This window comes from Cyrtonyx montezumae, unplaced genomic scaffold (assembly GCF_038088225.1).
Source record: "Cyrtonyx montezumae isolate F1298 unplaced genomic scaffold, pur_monq_1.0 scaffold_29, whole genome shotgun sequence".
Classification (NCBI taxonomy): Eukaryota; Metazoa; Chordata; class Aves; order Galliformes; family Odontophoridae; genus Cyrtonyx; species Cyrtonyx montezumae.
Window position 1 is genome coordinate 11709189 of NW_027072033.1, and position 19158 is coordinate 11728346.

Consider the following 19158-nt stretch of genomic DNA (forward strand, 5'->3'; position numbering starts at 1 on the left):
GCTATTGTCCTGTCAGACAGGGGCAATTCCAGCTGGTTCCAAAACTGGCTCACTGCTGGCCATGCAGAGATCACCAGCAGTGCAGATGGTGCCTCTGTGATAACATAACTTCAGTAAAATAAAACAAAGCACTGTGCAGCATCTGTTGTGAAAGGAGTGAGGAAAATAGGAGAAAAGCAGCCCTGCAGCCACCGAGGTCAGTGCAGAGGGAGGTCAGGAGGTGTTCCAGGTCCTGGAGACAAGAGTACCCTGCAGTCTATGGGAGAGATTATGGTGGAGCAGTCTGTGTGAAGGAATGTGCTTAGTTTTTATTTTTCCCTTTCCTAATCTAATGCCCAAGCTGGTAGTAAGTTAAATTATACTTTCCCAAGCTTAGTCTGTTTTGCCCATGCTGGCAACTGGTAAATGATCCCCTTTTCCTTCTCTCAACCCACATGCTTCTTCACCTCATTTTATTACCTTGTCCCGCTGAGGAGCGGGAGTGGAAGAGTGTCTTAGTGAGCATCTTGCCACTGTCCAAGGTTAAACTGTCTCAGGTGGATAAGAAAAATGCTCTGTTTTTAGGCCTCTTGTATCTGTGTTTGCAGAAGGCTTCTAACTCTCCAAGTTTCATTATACTTGGTGGAATTTGTTTGGAGAAATTTGTGGCTTATTTTAAAAGTTATGTACTGATTGATTGGTTTACCTTCAGGTGTGAAAAAACTTGTTTACTAGTTTGCTTAGAGTTGCTGCTGTATTTTATATGATTATTTAAATGATTACCAAGCTTTTTTCAAATGTAAGTCTTTTCCTTTAGTCATACACATGTATAAAAGCCAAAAGCATTGTTCAGAACCATGTACAAGACTGATCTTTTTTCTGCATGGTAGAACTGAGTAAGCTCTAAAATCCCAGTTGAAAGAGGATTGGGAATTTTCTTGTTCATCCAAATTGACAGTTATGTTTATAGGATCTAAGGCTTAACTATGGGCTGACATGCAAAAACAATTGCTTCTGGTTGGTAATGAATGTAAAAGCAGCTGGTTGGATGGTTGCATTCATCTGGTGGTCTGTGCACAAAGGTATCTTTTAACTATGTTAAGCTTTAACCCAGCAATGAACAGATTCTGCAATGAAGTGATGAAGGCTTGTTATGCTGTCTGTTTCTGCAAGAAACCAATCTGGTTTTATATTTGCATCTGACAGTCAATTCCAGGCATTGCTAGCAGTTGCATTATGTCTTTCACAACATGCATTGTGATAGTGTTTTGTAAAGCAGTAGAGCTTTTTCTTTAATAGAGTATTATAGTGTGCACACAGGAAGTGGACCACAGTCACAGTAAATGCATTGAGGGTTCTTTGAAGGCTTGTGAGGAAGGGGGTCAGAAAAAAATGGGCTTGGGACTGTCAGAAAGGTTTCTTAAAGTAACATTAGGATTCACTGTAGAAGTAGATTCTAATAATCCTTAGAGGTCCCTTCTAACCCCTACAATTTTGCGATTCTGTGATTTTTTTTTTCTTGCTCTTTAGCAGACATGAGATCTTTAGTAAAGGGTTAAGAAATTGCTGGGGGAGGGAGGTGGAGCATGAGATAATGGCCTCTGTGACATCTTTTAGATAGCACACTTCAAAAACAGGCTTATAAGCTTCTCCATCAACCTTGGTTACTTGTGTTGTCAAGTAACAGTGTTAAGTGTTGCAACTCAAAACAGTCCAGAGGAATACTAAATCCTAATTACAATTAAGGCAGCTTATGCTTTTTTAACAAGCCACATAAACATAGCATTTTAGATTCAGATTTGCTTTGAAAACTGATATATTTGGTATTCTGATATGTTCAGAATTTGAACTTTACTGTAAAGAGTTAAGTTTTACGTACCAAGGCTCAGTGTACTTTACTACAGTCTTCTAACACAAGAATGACTTTTTAAGGTTAAACTTTGTTTTAATTTATAAAGCATGTTTTGATGTGCTTAGCAATTTTTCATACTGAGTATGTATATTGCAAGTTTAATCTACTGTTTTTTAATGGCTGACAGTAATATCTTGTAGAGAACTTCGTCTTTCCCAGTTGCTGCTGTGCTTTTGTCTTTGAGGTTGCTCTTAGAGTATACAAAGTACTTACCACATTACATGTGCAATAAGCCTAATATAGCTACTAGGTTTACTCTGCTGATTGCATAGAATAAATGGTTAGTTTAGTTATTTCACAGAACCACAGAATTGTAGGGGTTGGAAGGGACCTCTAGAGAGCACCTAGTCCAACCCTCTTTTTTATTTACTCTAGCTTATTTATTTTTTTTACAATAGATAAGGTTAATTTTTCCAGTGGGTTTCTTTTCAACTGCTTTATTTTCTTTATTGCTTCTCTGCTCTGTTGCTTTGCTCCATCTTCTAGTGAAGTTATGCAGAGTAGTGTGGTGACAGTAAGTAGCCTGGTTATTTAGGTGACTGGGGATTTTTAATGTAATTAAAGTTTAATTTGGTAAAATGCTTTTTTGGTCATTAATGTTTTTTTCCATTAAAAATGTATCTTGTGGTCTTGTATTAGAAGAATTGAGCTTACAGTTAGAACGTGCATGGTAAATTTTCATGTGTTGAAGTTTTAAGCTACAAAAGGACCCTGTAATTTTTGTTTGTAATCCTAGGAGACTCTGCAAAGGATAATCTCAACTCTCGCGAACAAAAATGATGAAATACACAACTTCATTGACATGCTGAACCAAACAATACAAAATGTACAGGTATGTTTGTCAGGATTCATAGTCTGTACATGGTGGGGAGTGGCTTTATATCAGGTTTAGTAAGCCTTAAACTGGTTGTGTAGTGTGTCAGGGGTGGGCTGTAAAAATCAAATTTAAAATCTAACTTATGTTGGAGCCAAATAAAAACATTTTATTTCTAAAATTCTGCCTCAGCTTGCAAGGTGCAGTGATTTTCCTTTTCTTGCAGAAAGCTATCTGGGATTTGATTTGTTTGGAAGGAACTATCTGATTTTGATGTATTATGTCAGACTCAAGTTAGTTGCAAGTTATTTCAGACTTACTGGCAGACTGAAAACTGAGACCATCTAAACACTTGAGAATTCTTTGCGCTGCTGGTAGTTAGTGTTCCCAAATTGATGGGTTTGAGTAAATTTTTAGAAGATTTACCTCTTAGTTGTGGTTTAGGTTCTTTTAGTCTGTCAGTAAGCAGATTTTTCTTGTTAAAACTGAGCCAAGTTGATTTCAGAAAATAGTTATTCAGAAAATCTTTAAGATTACTTTGAGTGCAGTTTAGTTTCAAATAAAAGTTCTTCAAATGGAACTGCCTAATTATGTGTTTACAAACATTTGGGAGCCAGTATATAATTGTGAGAGAAAGCTGAAGGCTTTTTGACATGGAATGCCATTGCCAAATGTTAGTTCTGTGCAAGTTTGACTATTAGAGTTTTCTTGATTTTCACTGTACTGATGTCATGTGTCTCTAAATCACCGTAGTGATTCTATGGTGATTTAGAGACACATGTGATTACAATCATGTATATCTAGATCACCGTACTGATGTCATGTGTCTCTAAAAGGGGCCCCTCCATTTAATATTTTATATGATGAAGTGAGGAGCAATAACAAGATATATTGTGGTTATGGCAGAGTGTATTTAGGCAAACTGCATGATTTTTAGTCTAAAAGATAAGTGAGTCTGCATTGTTTCCACTACAAATTGCAGCTGTTTTCAATTCTCTTCTCAGATAAACTCTTCTAATGCGATCAGTGAGTTGGTTGATGAATTCGATGGTTTATATTCTATATTGGATGAGATGAAGGGGAGTATGTCTAGCACTATTCAGCAAGAACAGGCTCGTAAAATTCATGTTCTTCGGGTAAGTGTAAAATTCTTTGCAGTTAGGTACAAGAAATTTTAAACTGATTTAAAGTCTTAACTGAAAATGAAATTTTTTTAATTGTATTGCAAGAAATAGTATAGCTTCAAGGTGTCTTTTAAGTGCTTCTCTGACCTCTTCTAGTCCCTGGTCTATGTTCTGGGCATTACTGTCTATCAAGGAAGTGGTATACCATGTAACTTACAGGCGGAGAAATACTGCATAGCAGTATGGCATATGTTTCTGTTTTCAAACTAATGAACAGCTTCTGGTCTGAGATCACTTTCTTTCTCTGTTTGGAATATGACCAAAACAGTATATGGACCTACTTGAAGTGATTTTCTGACTTTTTCTTGAGTTTATGTGGAAAATGTATGGGAGTTGCTTAGGGACATGTTGCAAGTTATTTCAGACTTATTGGCAGACTGAAAACTGAGACCATCTAAACACTTGAGAATTCTTTGCGCTGTTGGTAGTTAGTGTTCCCAAATTAATAGGTTTGAGTAAAATTGTAGAAGATTTACCACTTAGTTGTGGTTTAGGTTCTTTTAGTCTGTCAGTAAGCAGATTTTTCTTGTTAAAACTGAGCCAAGTTGATTTGGGCAGCCCATTCCAGTGCTTGAGCACTCTTTCGGAGAAGTATTTCCTAGCATCCAGGCTGAATTTCCCCTCTTGCAACTTGAAGCCATTCCCTCTAGTCCTATCCCTAATTATCACTAATTATGGGAGTGAGGAGGCCGGCCTCCAGCTTGCTACAACCTCCTTTCAGGTAGTTATAGAGTAACAAGTTTTTCCCTCAGCCTCCTTTTCTGAACAATCCCAGCTCTCTCAGCCATTCCTCATAGAACCAGGCTCTTCACCAGCTTCTGTTGCCCTTCTCCCAACAATCTGCCTGGGGGAGAGGGAGGCCTTACAGAGGGATCTGGACAGGCTGGATTGCTGGGCTGAAGCCAATGGGATGAGGTTCAATGAGACCAAGTGCCGGGTCCTGCACTTTGGCCATAATAGCCCCATGCAGCACTATAGGCTTGGGGATGTGTGGCTGGATGACTGTGAAGAGGAAAGGGACCTGGGGCTGTTGGTTGATGCTTGGCTGAACGTGAGCTGACAGTGTACCTAGGTGGCAAAGAGGGCCAATGGCATGCTAGCCTGCCTTAGAGGTAGTGTGGCCAGCAGGAGCAGGGAGGTGATCATCCCCCTGTACTCAGCTCTAGTGCATCTGCACCTCGAGTACTGTGTTCAGCTTTGAGCCCCTCACTACAAGGAAGACATTGAGGCCCTGCAATGTGTCCAGAGAAGGGCAGTGAAACTGTGAGGAGTCTGGAGCACAAGTCTTATGAGAATGGCTGAGGGAGCTGGGATTGTTTTGTCTGGGGAAGAGGAGGCTCAGGGGAGACCTCATTACACTCTACAACTTCTTGAAGGGAGGTTGTGATGAGGAGGGGTTTGGCCCCTTCTCCCAGGCAACAAACAGGACCTGAGGAAATGTCTATAAGTTATATCATAGGAGGTTTAGATTGGACATAAGGAGAAACTTTTTATCTCAAAGAGTGGTCAGGCACTGGAATGGTCTGCACAGGGAGGTGGTGGAGTCACTGTCCCTGGCAGTGTTCAAGAGGTATTTGGATAAGGGGCTATGAGAAATGGTTTAGTAGCTTGTGCTAATAATGGTAATGGGTGGATGTTTAGACTAGATGATCTTGTAGGTCCTTTCCAACCTTGTAATTCTGTGATGGCTCTACATCCAGGTTGAGGACAGTGATGAGTGGTGTCCTCCAGGGGTCTGTCTTGGGGCTAGTGCTCTTCAGCATCTTTATTGATGACAGATACAGTGGTACTGAGTGTACCCTCAGCAAATGATAAGGGTCATCATCTACTGATGACACCAAGCTGAGTGGTGCAGTCGACAGGACAGAAGGAAGGAATGCCATCCAAAGGGACATTAAAAAGTGGATCCTGGTGAAGTTCAGCAAGGCCAAGTGCGAAGTGTTGCACTTGAGTCAGGGCAGTCCCAGATATGTGTACGAACTGGGAGAAGAACTCCTTGAGAGCAGCACTGTGGAGAAGGATGAAAGGATGGCTATTAGCCAGCAGTATGCTCTTGCAGATTGGATAGCTAATTTTATGCTGAGCTGCATCAAAAGATGGATGGCTAGCAGGGTGAGAGAGGTAATCTTCTCCATCTGCTCTGCTCTTGTGAGGCCCCATCTTCGGTGCTATGCCCAAGTCTGGGGCACCCAGCACAAGAAAGATGTGGAGCTGTTGGTATGGTTCTAGAGAAGGGCAACAAAGGTGCTCACAGGGCTGGAGCAGCTCTCCAGCCCTACTACAACAGACTGAAGGAGCTGGGTTTGTTCAACCTGGAGAAGAGAATGGTTTCTAGTACTTGAGGGGCGCTCAGGAGGGAGGCTGACTTTATACAGAGTCTGTTATTGATAGAAGGAGAATAGTTTTAAACTAAAAGAGGGCAGATTTGCTTTAGATATCAGGAGAAATTCTGTACTCAGAGTGGTAAAGCACTGGTATATGCTGCCCAGAGAAGTGTTGGATGCCCTGTCCCTGGATGTGTTTAAGTCCAGTTTGGATAGAGCCTTCAACCTGATCCCGTGGGTAGCAACACTACTCACAGCAGGAGTTGGAACTGGATATGTTTTAGTGTCCCTTTCATCCCAAGCTATTCTATGAAAGTGTTTCTGCTATTAACTTGTTTTGAATTATTACAGTATATTAAGTATCACATGGATAGAAAGGCATCTTGAATGGCTATAGAAAAGCTGATGCCAGGTGTAAAATGTGTATCTTGTTTGATCTGCAGGCTATTTACAATCCTGTGGAGTATTCAAAATTATCTATTTAGGGAGTATATCCTTAGTTATGATTGAAGTTCCTTATGCGTTACTTTAGCCATTAATAAATTACTATTTCCAGTGAATAATTGTCAGTTATTAAACTGACACTCATCTTAAAGTTTCTTGTTGCTTTTCCTTCTCTGTTCCTCTTTCTGTATCATCATTCATTATACTGTAGTTCTTGTTTTTAGGATACCTATGCCAATTCTAGAAGGGGATAAAATGCCTTCCCTTTTTCAGTGTTCATTGATGAAGGACAGTTTTGCAGGTAGAAATAAGAGCATGTGGACTTTAGCATTTCATCGCTTCTGTAAACCTAATGTTATGAGAAATATGCCTTAAAAATCTAATCTGCCTTTTATATCCTGTTTCTGCATTCTCTACCAATTAAACTATATTTCCCTTTTGGATTTGTAGAATGTGCTCTCTTTCACTGTGCACTTGTCAAGCATGGTGAAGTTCTAGTTAACACTCAGTGTATATCAATTGACTAGCTAAGGTATCTTTTTAAGTTGTTAAAGAGGCATAGCAAAGCCATGTAGCTGTAATACTTGGCAAATAACTTCTTAAATATGAATACATAAAATATTATTTTTTCTTCAGAATCAGCTTAGCCAGTGTAGTAGTGCCCTGGAGAGTTCTGAAGAGCTACTGGAACTTGCTGCACAGTCACTGGACATAAAGGACCCTGTGAAATTCTCAGAGGTAGAAAATATTAAATGGATATGTGTTAGGCAAGTGCTGGTATTTGAATTAATTTGTATTGTGCTTGTGGACTCAGCAGAGTACTAACTGCATTGTTAAGACTGTAGTCTTGAGTTTTAACTTGTTTTTGTCAAGCTGACCTGTTGAGATCTGGTGTTCAAAGAAATTTAGTATCTGGGCAGGTCTGAATGTGCTTCTGAGTGTGCTCACATAACTATATGACTGGTGGACTTAACTCTGAGATATTTGTTGCTCAGATATGTGGGGTTGATGACTGGACAAAAAGCAGAGCCTATGCTTAGTTTCTGTATAAGTACAGTTAGCCTCTTCCAGCCATCTTTCAGTTGATGTGGTATCAGTCTTGGTTATACTTAAGTGTGTGTAAAGTTTGAGACCTTAAATGCACAGCTGTGAGTCATTCTAAATTGGTTTATCATGACTGCTATTAAATGCATTCTCTACTAAAATAGATATTGTCTTATTTATTGTGAGGAGGAAGGAAAAGGAATGTCTTTTCATGGATAACTAACAGTATTTAGCAAATCTGTATTGATGCTAGGTAAGTCAACCCAGAAAGTGATGGTGGAAATAAATCCCTGTAAAATGGAGCTGAAACTTTGGGGTAATCAGCCCTTAAAACCATGGCAAATGTCCCACTGTTTGCCCTGCACTGTTGCATGACACTTGCAAAGCATCCTTGTATTCTAAATGCAGTTGTATTTGTGTTTCAGAACTTCATGAAGGCTATGGTACAAATTTATAATTTGAACCCTTTTACTTTTATGAAAGATCTCATGAAACGGAATTCAGGACAGTTTGTTTTATATTCACGAAAACCTGCTAAATTTATTTACATTCTGTGAAGGCTAGAGCCAGACTTGGACCTTGCACTGTTATTCTAATGTGAATAATCCAGTCTTTGTCTCAGCTTGCTTATAAACGAGATTCAACATGTGCCTAAGTAGAAGAAAGATATATTACCAACCAATTGAACTGTTATGGATATACACTGACTCAGTACAGTGGGTTCTCTAATGTAACCTACTGTGAGAATTATTACAGTAATAGTAGAGTCACCCCCACCGAATCCAAGACCAAATTACTTTTGGTCTTTCTGTCTTTCAATGGGAACAAGAATGCAAATTACTCCAAAGGAATGGGCAGAAAAGCTGTCTTAACGTTACTTGTTATACCTTTTGGTAATGTGTACTGATTTGCTTTGAGTGTCAGTTTTGATTCATTTGCCTTGAAAGCTAAACTAAATGCTTTTCCTACCACTTCACTTTGGGTTATCTTTTCTGACTTGTAGTGATGTGTAAAGACTAATTCTTGAGCAGCATGTAGAATGTAGTTTTGTATTCGTTTTAAGTATTTGTGTATAGATAATCTCTAATGCTTTTTTCCAATCAAATATGCAGAGGCATGTTGTTGAATGTTTAGGGAAAAATGGCTTTAAATTTGGAGTTTTCTGGATCCCACGGTAAATCCATTCAAGAAAAACAGCTCAAGACTAGGCTTTTTTGTGTGTGTAGTGTTTTTATACTTTTAATGCATTAGCTTACCTAGAGGTCAGAGCATGAATACCAAACACATGCAAGAGTATAGTAGTTCAACAGGGCGTGATTTGATACTGCTGTGTAGTAGATTGGCCAAGAACCCTTTTTTTATCAGTGGTCTGGAAACAAACGAAATTCAGAGGTGTTAAGACAGGACTATCTTGCAGAGAAGTGTGTTCATTGAATGCCACATATTCCACCAGATGTAGAGATTATGAAGAAGGCTTCATAAGTAACACTGACTTATCTACAGCTGTCAAGTAGGAAAATCAGTATTAGTTCCAACAATAACTTTGACTTGATATAAAACAAAGCTCTCTCTTAAGCTGAATTATTTATAAACAGTTATTTCTACTTCCTGGTTTGGAAACACAGAATTATTTTTATATAGTAGGGATGTTTCCCTCCCACCACCCACTTTTTTTCTCTTCTATACTTAACAGAAAAATGTAGTCTTCGGAAAGGATGGTAGTAAAGATAACACTGCTACTAAGGTAGCATTAAACTCCGAATACAGTTTCAATAGGTCTAGCTAAGACATCGTGAACTTCTACAGTAATGTTTTCAGTTTGCTGTTCTTCTCAGTGAGGAGCTGGGATTTTTGTCTTTACAAATGCTGGTTAAGATTTCTCTTTGAAATATGACACTATTTCTGCTCCTTCCTCAGTGTTATCTCTTAAATACCGAAGAAAAACTGTATTTGGTGTTTTGGAATATTGGCATATGGAGACTGCCTTTTAGGGAGTGGTGTTAGAGTAGTACAATAACTTTCAAAGGAAACATGTTAGTCTTATTAATTTTTTGACTAAATATATATCATAGATAAGTTGAGTATGGTTAAATACCACTATGCACTTCCCAATTTGAATGGAAATAACAATAATTAAATTTTACTGACTTATGGGGCTCTTCTGAAATATGATGGAGAGTAACTTAATGGATGTGGAGAAATCTGCAGGGGGGGAAATTTACAGACAGGAAGTTTGGTAATTAGGAACTGATTTTCTGTGGTTCTTGAGACTGATCTTTTTCCAGGTAATATACATTTTTGCAATTCTAACTATTGCTATTCACATGCTTTATAGAAATTTTTTTCTGCAAATGTTGAACTTGTTTTGGTTCTTAAATCTGAGCAATAGAATTTAGGTTGTTCTCGGTCTTCTTGCATGGTGCTTCCTTTGAGACTTTCATGAAAATGCTGACTACTTTTTCTTTCTTCTCCCTGATGTGCCTCAAGGCTGCCAGACAGATCAAAGATAGGTACAGTACAAAGCCTACACTTTTTGTCTCTTTTAATTAGTTTTATCCTTGAAAATGTATTTTTTTTTTAAGGAACATAGTCAGCTTAAATCATTTTAATGGGAATCTTCTTTCTTAAGTGTTCTTCAGTGACATCACAACTTATGAAAGAACTAAAACTTTTTTTCATCTTCAGTGTTGTTCCTTGCTGGTTCTGGACTTTCATCCCTTCATAAAAAGGAATGTTTTTAACACAGGGAAATACATCTCTACTGCAAAACTTCTGATTGTTCAAATAACTGATTGATGAAGTTGAATAATATTTCAAGCTGACTCTATTCCTTTAAATTATGATCAAATCTTGATGAATGTATTACCACTTACAGACTTAGCTAGCTAGCTTTAAGTATTTCCAGTACTATCACTGGACTCTAAATTTATTCTATTGCGTTTTCCTTAAACGCTGTCTTGAAACTACTGCTTAGAAATGTAAACTTTTGTTTCAGAATAAATGCTAAGGCCATTTTCTTAAGCGTAAAGTGTTAATTGTACTCTGAGGGTCTGACATCCTGGTTCAGAACGCTTCTGATGTTGTACATAACAATTTGTAAGACCACTCACAGGATGTTACTTATGTATGTTAGTTCTACTGACCAAATGGGTTTGCTTTCAGGTTATGTATTTTCAGTGGAGAATCTGGTTGTATAAATAGTCTGGAGTTATATGTAAAATGAGTAATTTGTAGAAAATCTTCTCTTTTCCAAGGGTAATGATCTGGAGCAGTTAACAAAGTGGATGGTGGCAGTGATAGGTATCTTAGCACTTTAGAATTTAATTGATACTTAACTAATAATACTTAGAAAGTATCCTCTTATCCTTCCTAGTTTCTTGAAATGCTCTGCAAACTTGCTTTTGAACCACTTGTAACATGCTGTTTCTATTAGATTGGTGCCTAAAGAGAAGTTAGTATTGTCTGAAGCTGACTTCTATTGTTCTGTTAAAGCTAATCAGAGCATTTTCCTTTAAGAGATTTACTCCATACAGGGCAGGCAGTGGAATCTGACTGCTACCTGCCCATCCTAAATTCCAGGAAGTTAATTGTCTTGGGATATTGTCTGTTTTACTGTGCTCATTTTATTGGCATAATTGTCTTGTATTTCCCCAAACTATAATCTTCCCATGCTTGTATTTTAATATAAAGCTTCTTGTTTATTTGTTTTTCTTCACTGCCTAACATTTTGATGTTTTTCATCGTTCTTCAGTGTAACTGTAGTTTAGCACACCATCTCTACTATACACCAGTGAAGCGCATAGTATACCTCATGGGAAGTGATATGCGTTAGGCATTAAGGTGTAACATGAGTGTAGATTGGATGTTGGTGTTTCCAGTTGACTTTCCATTAATGTCTATTTTGTACTTAAGCTTTTTTTATAACAAAGTTAAGACCCTTATGCTGTCTCAAATCAATGTTATCAGGCCATGCAGCAGAATTTGAATGATTTTGGTGTTTCTCTATAAAAGAGACTTACTCTTTTACTTTGATCTAGTCAAAGTAGTACTCAAGTGTCCTAAGTGTATTCATAATAAGATTTAAATTAAGATTCCAGAAAAGGAAATGGAGTAGTGCTTTGCTTTGGTATATTGGTCTTATAAGTCTGATCAAATACTTGCATGTTCCTGAGTTGTGTCTGCAATGTTGGCATTTCATCCATGCAGAAGAATCAAATTTGCAAGATTCAGGTTTTTCACAAATATTTTAATGCCTTTCAGGCAACAGTTAGCTTTAGAAAATGCATTCAATTGTTTAGGTAGTGAGTGAATCTTGTCCTTTTTGGATGCCTTAAATTTAAAACATCGTTTCATGTTTCTGAATATGTAAAATGCAATCACATTCTGCACTGTTTTAGATTTCTATGCATTTTTTCATTTTGTGTAGGGTAATACAAGTTCTTTGTTTCAAATCAGATTCTAAGGCATTAAAGACAGGCTTCTCTAATCATTTTTAGTGTCTCTTTATTTACTAATAGAATCACTGGGAACTTGCACTGCAGTCTCTGAGACATCGGGGCTATTTTGGAATCTGTGCTAAACTGTTATGAAAGACTACAACATTTTTTAGCTAGAATATTCTTTGGCTAACAGTTTGGAATTAACAATACAGATATCTGAATGCTGTTTTTGAAACTGACTACAGGTCTTAAACAATGCAAAATGTGTTTTGCTAATACTGCTTTCCTGGCTTTAGAGTCACAATGGCTTCAGCATTTCGCATCTCTCTGAAACCAGAGGTCAGTGACAGTATGACTCATTTGATGGTGGACTTCACCCAAGAAAGGCATGCTCTCCAGTCTGTTAAGTTTTTGCCAGGTAAAAACTGTATGCAGTGAGTTTTGTTACTACTTGAAGAAATAACTATATTAAAACAATTTGCATGCATCCAAAGTTTTAATTGGATGTTAAGCTGAATATCTTGATGGTAAAAGTTTTCTAGTTTTTTTGTTCATTTCTATATAATAAGGCACTTCTGAGAACTATGCTTTTATTTTCTGAAGTGGGAATGTCTTCCAGACCATGTTTGGTTTTTTTTCTTGTATGTTCTTCTGTATTTTGTGAAACTATCTGAAGTTTCTGAAGACTGTACCTGGTAGCTTGATGCTTAGTGTTGCTCTGAAGTCCTAATAACCTATAGTAAATTGTGCATGGAACTGTAATCTATTGTTACTTATGTGAATAGTGATGTGATCTAAAATACATAGTAATGGTTATCTGCTACAACAGTGGAACTTCTGAAATTGTCTGTTGTGGTTTAAACTGGCCTGTACCTCAGCACCACACAGCCATTTGCTTGCTTGTCTGCAGCAGGATGGGAGAGAAAACTGGTAAAAATGTAGAAGTGCAAGAACTTGAGGTTTGAAGTAAGGACAGTTTAATAAGAAAGGGGTAAAAAATAAAGAAAACCATGCAAGAATAAATACAGAAGCAAATAATGCACAATATAATTCCTCACCAGCAGCTGGCTGATGGTGGTGCCAGTACCCTAGCAAAGATAACTCACTACAGTTTTTATTGTTCAGACTGACATAGAATCATTAAAGTTGGAAAAAACTTCCAAGGTCATCTAGTCTGCATACCACCAGTATTTCCCCACTAACCCATGCCCCCTTAGTACCACATTTTTAAATGTTTCATAGAATCACAGAATGGTCCAGCTTGGAAGGGACCTCAAGGATCATGAATCTCCACCCCCCTGCCACAGATAGGGCTACCAGTATCCCCATCTAATACTAGACCAGGTTGCCCAGGGCCCCATCCAGTCTGGCCTTGAATGCCTGCAGGGACTGGGCATCCACAACCTCTCTGGCAGCCTATTCCAGCACCTCACCACTCTCATCGTAAAGAACTTCCCCCTAACATCTGGCCTAAATCTTCCCTCCCTCAACTTAAAACCATTTCCCTTTGTCCTGCTGTTATCTACCCTTTTGAAGAGTTGATTCCCCTCCTGTTTATAGGCTCCCTTTAGGTACTGAAAGGCTGCAGTAAGGTCACCCCACAGCCTTCTTTCCTCCAGGCTGAACAGGCCCAGCTCCTTCAGCCTGTCTTCATAGTGAAGGTGCTCCAGCCCTCTGATTGTCTTTATAACCCTCTGTCACGGTGTTGTCCGTGACAGTGACCCAAAGGAAACCGAGAGGGGAGAGAAAAAAGAAACTGCGTCAGTGGCCGCGCGGCCGCCCGAGCAGAGCCGCGCTCCGGGAGGGGGAGGGGGAAACGGCGGGAAGAGATGGGTCTACAAGAAAACAACGGCACGATCTGAGAAGGAACGGTAACTTTACTAAATCTAATAAAATTGAACAATTGAAAGAGAGAGAAAAATTTTCAAACCAAAAGCTATGAGCTTACGCTAAGGAGGACCCGCAGGGGAAGCACACGTGCTGAACCTCCACGGCAGCCCAGAGCAACGCGCCCAGACCCAGCGCCGCCTCCATCCGGTGCGGAGCTCCGCCCCTCCCCTCTGCTGCTCCCCCAGCATTAACTCCTTAACTGCTGCATGATGCTCTGATGTGGAATACCGGCATCAAAACCACAAAACCACAACACCCTCCTCTGGACTCTCTCCAACAGCTCTCTGTATTTCTTGTACTGAGCCCAGACCTAGGTGCAGTACTCAAGCTGGGGCCTCACAAGAGCAGAGTAGAGAGGGACAGTTACTTCCCTGTCCCTGCTGGCCACCTCTCTTCTGATGGAGCCCAGGATACCAGATTCCATTTGCTTTTTGAGCTGTAAGAGCACGCTGCTTGCTCGTGTTAAGTTTTTCATTCATCAGGACCCCCAGGCCCTTCTCTGCAGGGCTGCTCTCAAGGACTGCTCCTTCCAGTCTGTATAGATGCCTGAGATTCCTCTGGTCCAAGTGCAAAACCTTGCACTTTGCTGCATTGAGCCTCATTAGGTTCACCTGGGCCCACTTTTTGTGTCTATTGTGGTTCCTCTGAACCTCATCCCTTCAATTCCACCATGTCAACCGCACCACTCAGCTTGGTGTCATTAGCAGACTTGCTGAGGGTGCATTTGATTCTGTCATTGATATCATTGATAAAGATATTAAAGAGTACTGGTCCTAAGACAAACCCCTGGGGGGCACCACTAATTACCAGCCTCCACATGTACGTAGAACTATTAATCACCACCCTCTGTCTGCGTTCTTTCAGCTGTTTTCTTATCCATTGGGTGGTCTATCCATCAAATCCACATCCCTCCAATTTGGAGGTAAGGGTGTGGTGGAGGACCATGTCAAAGGCCTTGCTCAAGTCCATGTAAATGACGTTGGTCACCTTCCATTCTCAAACACCTCCAGTGTTTCTCGAGCACCTCCAGGGATGGTGACTCCACTGCCTCCCTGGGCAGCCTGTTCCTGCACAACTGCTTTTTCTGAGAAGAAATTTTTCCTGAATTGCCTGTGGCACAACTTGAGGCCATTACCTCTAGTCTTAATGCTAGAAATACAGGAGGAGAGGCCAACCTCCTCAGGTGGTGATGGAGAAACAACAGAGAAATATCTGTTTGATGGTAAGTTTAGATGGTATATTCTAGTATATGTTTTATACTTCATTCATTTATTTCCTTTTTTCTTTCCACTTTGCCCTTCACTGAGTAATACTAAGAATATGTTGATGAGAATACTGCTGGCAGGGTTGTAAATTTCTTCGTCTGTATGTCACTAATCCAAATTCATGAAGCACTCAGCAGCATCGGTTTACTTTTTGCCCATCTATCTTTTATGCTGCAGATACAGTACATAGTAACAGGCATAATAAATTGTCAACAGTATTTCTAATTCTTAGCTGGCAATATCTAGTTGGAAATTCCTGTTGTATTTTTTGACTGTTAGTCATTTCTTTGTATTTTATGTATAAGGGAACAGTCTAGATAATCTGATCACATTGTGCACACTTGACAAGGGTGAAAGTGTTAAAATATGACTGCAAACATTCATAGTCTTATATATGGATGAAGATACAATTTAGCATGACCTTCCTTATATGCATGCATTTTTCTTTATTAAATTTTTTAATTTAAATTGTTTTGACTGTTCATTTGTAAAATGGAAAATTGTCTGGATATTGCTTTCTACTTTCTGTAGTGCTAAGCTATCGAGTAACTGGCACTGAAACGTGATAGCTCAAACTTGTAGGCAAAATTACCCTGATAGTGTTTCCTATGTGACCTAGGGTGGGAAGGTGAAAACAGTCTTGGTGTTGTTGGAAACTTTTTTCTCTGGGTAGCTTAGTTGTTCTCAAGCATTTTAAACGTATACTTTTTTGAATGTGCTTCCCTTAACCAAAGGGAGAAGCATACAGTTGAGCAATGCTATCTTAAAATATTTGTACAAGTAAATTTGGAAATGTGATATGTATAAAGCAAACTAGACCAGCTTCTAGTGGATGCTATATCTAGAAGCTATTTGTGTATTAACAATGAAATTGCAATTCTCTAAACATGACTTAAGTATAACTATTGCTAGAGAGACCAGCTTCAAGGCAGGTAAGACTGCATTGGGCAAGGGATCTAAAGCAAAAAAGACCTGCCAAAAAGCTCCTTTTAGGGCTTTTTTGAAGCCAGCAAGGCTCTGTGCCTGTGCTGGGGCTGGCAGCTTGTGGGCAGGCTGCTTAGCTAGCAGGGGTGGAGCTGGCACTGCCCGCTTTTTATCTCTTGACCTTGATCCTTGGATACTAGTCTATAAACAGCCTAGGGAGGGCAGAAGGTAGCACATCAGGTGAGAAAGGGTGTTGGTAGTGTCTGGGACTCTAGGTTTAACCATGATCTCTACCAGACAGCAGGCTTGCCACAGGAAGACTGTGGCAACTCAGAGGGCCTGCCTAGAAATGTTCAGGCCTCTGGCTGTAGAGAGTGCCTGAGGCTGCTGCTGCTGGGGGAGGATGGCCAGGATTTCACCTGCACAAGGTGTGAGCAGGTGGATGAGCTGCTCAGCCTGGTAGTAGAGCTTGGGGAGGAGGTGGAGAGACTGAAAGCCATCAGGGAGTGTGACCAGGAGACTGACTGCTGTAGTAAATTTCTGGTGGGACAGTGGGAGGAGTGCCAGGGAGACACCCTCAAAAAAGTGGTTCACCCCCTGCACTGTCAGAGTTGGACAGATCTGACATGTAAGGAGGGTTGGAAAGTCCCAGCTTGCCATCAGGAGCACACCCTCTGCCTGTCTAACCTGCTTCCCAGGTCCCCCAGCACTGGCACAGGCTGCTTGGGGGTGGTGGAGTCTCCTTGTCTGGAGATATTCAGGACCTGCCTGGACGCCTACCTGTGCGACCTGGTGTAGGGAATTTGCTTTGGCAGGGAGGTTGGACTCAATGATCTCTTGAGGTCCCTTCCAACACCTATGATTCTATAATAAGAAAGGTTTTTTAAAACATGTCAGCAGTAAAAGGAAGACTAGGGAAAATGTGGGTCCTCTACTAAATGAGGGGGGTGTTCTGATAACGGGATGCTGACAAAGCTGAGATACTAAATGCCTTCTTTGCTTCTGTTTTCACTGTGGGAACTCTCCTTCAGGACTTCATGGATCGTGGGGATAAGTGGGAGGGTCTTGGGAGTGGGAGGATGCTCTTTGGGAGAGAGGAGATGGTCTGAGAGCATTTATGCAACATCAAGATATGTAAATCGATGGGCCCCTATGGGATGCATCCATGTATGCTGAGAGATTTTGGCAGAGGTGACTGCTGAACTGCTCTCTGTCATTTTTTCTCAAAAAATGACAGAGGTTCTGGAGAATAGGAGAGATGCCTGAAGACAGGAGGATAGCCAATCCGGTCTTCAAAAAGGGAAAGAAGTAGGATCTGGGGAACTACAGGCTGGTCAGACTGACCTCTGTCCCTGGAATGGTGATTATTCTGGTTTGTTCTGGATGCCATCTCTGGTCTGTTGGAAGAGAAAAGAGAGTAGTTGTCATGTGTTATCCGTGACAGTGACCCAAGGGAAACCGAGAAGGGAGAGAGGAGAGAAAAAGAAACTGCGCCAGTGGCCACGCGGCCGCCCCAGCAGAGCCGCGCTCCGGGGGGGAGGGGGAAACAGTGGGAAGAGATGGGTCTACAAGAAGACAATCTGAGAAGGAACGGTAACTTTACTAAATATAATAAAATTGAACAATTGAGAGAGAGATAAAATTTCCACACCAAAAGCTGTGAGCTTACGTTAAGGAGGACCTGCAGGGGAAGCACACGTGCTGAACCTCCACGGCAGCCCAGAGGAACGCGCCCAGGCAGAGCGCCGCCTGCATCCGGTGCGGAGCTCCGCCCCTCTGCTGCTCCCCCAGCATTAACTCCTTCACTGCTGCGTGATGCTCTGGTGTGGAATACCGGCATCAACACCACAAAACCACAACAGTAGTCAGCGTGGGTTCACCAGGGGGAGGTCACACTCGACCAACCTGGTGGCCTTCTGTGATGTCATTACTGGCTGGGTGGATGAGGGGAGAGCAATGGATGTAGTCTACCTTGATTTCAGCAAGGCATTTGGCACTGTCTCTCACAGCATCCTTATAGGAAAGTTGAGGAAGTGTGAAATAGATGAGTGGATGGTGAGGTGAGTTGAGAACTGGCTGACTGGCAGAGCTCAGAGGGTTGTTATCTGTGGCACAGAGTCCAGTTGGAGGCAGGTACTTAGCAGTGTTCCTCAGGGTTGTTGCTGGGACCAGTCCTGTTCAACATCTTTATCAGTGTCCTTGATGAGGGGATAGAGTCCACCCTCAGCAATTTTGCTGATGATACGAAGTTGGGAGGATTAGCTGACATGTTTGAAGGCTGTGCTGCCATTCAGTGAGACCTGGACAGGCTGGAGAACTGGGCAGAAAGGAACCGGATGAGGCTTAACAAGAGCAAGCGTAGAGTTTACCTAGGGAGGAATAACCACATGCATGAATACAGGTTAGGGGATGAGCTGCTGGAGAGCAGCTCTAAGGAGAGGGACCTGAGTATCCTGGTGAATGACAGGCTGGACAGGAGCCAGCAGTGTGCCCTTGTGGCCAAGAGGGCCAATGGGATCCTGGGGTGCATTAAGAAGAGCATGGCCAGCAGGTCAAGGGATGTGATCCTCCCCCTCTACTCTGCCCTGGTGCGGCCTCACCTGGAGTACTGTGTCCAGTTCTGGGCTCCCCAGTACAGAAAAGACAGGGATCTCCTAGAAGGAGTCCAGCGGAGAGCCACAAAGATGATAAATGGCCTGGAGCACCTCCCTTATGAGGAAAGGCTGAGACCTCAGCCTGTTTGGAGGAGGAGATCTGATCCATGTCTATAAATATCTAAGAAGCGGGAGGCAAAGGGACAAGGCCGGACTCTTTTCAGTAGTGTGTAGCAGTAGGACAAGGGAAATGGCCACAAACTGATGTATGCAAAATTCTGCACAAGTGTGTGTGGGAACTTCTTCACAGTGTAGTGATGGAGCACTGGCAGAGGCTCCCCAGTG

The 19158-nt window shown here is 41.0% G+C and overlaps 1 protein-coding gene across 3 annotated transcripts in view; it reads left to right on the plus strand.

The window, feature by feature from the left end:
- Positions 1-19158, plus strand: part of FSD1L (fibronectin type III and SPRY domain containing 1 like) — a 34525-nt gene that overhangs the window by 1191 nt on the left and 14176 nt on the right. For all 3 annotated transcript variants that reach the window (XM_065740746.1, XM_065740747.1, XM_065740748.1), the window contains exons 2-6: positions 2628-2723; positions 3710-3841; positions 7294-7395; positions 10189-10211; positions 12437-12558. In XM_065740746.1, coding sequence (XP_065596818.1) covers positions 2628-2723; positions 3710-3841; positions 7294-7395; positions 10189-10211; positions 12437-12558 — 475 coding nt within the window. The remainder of the gene's footprint in view (positions 1-2627; positions 2724-3709; positions 3842-7293; positions 7396-10188; positions 10212-12436; positions 12559-19158) is intronic.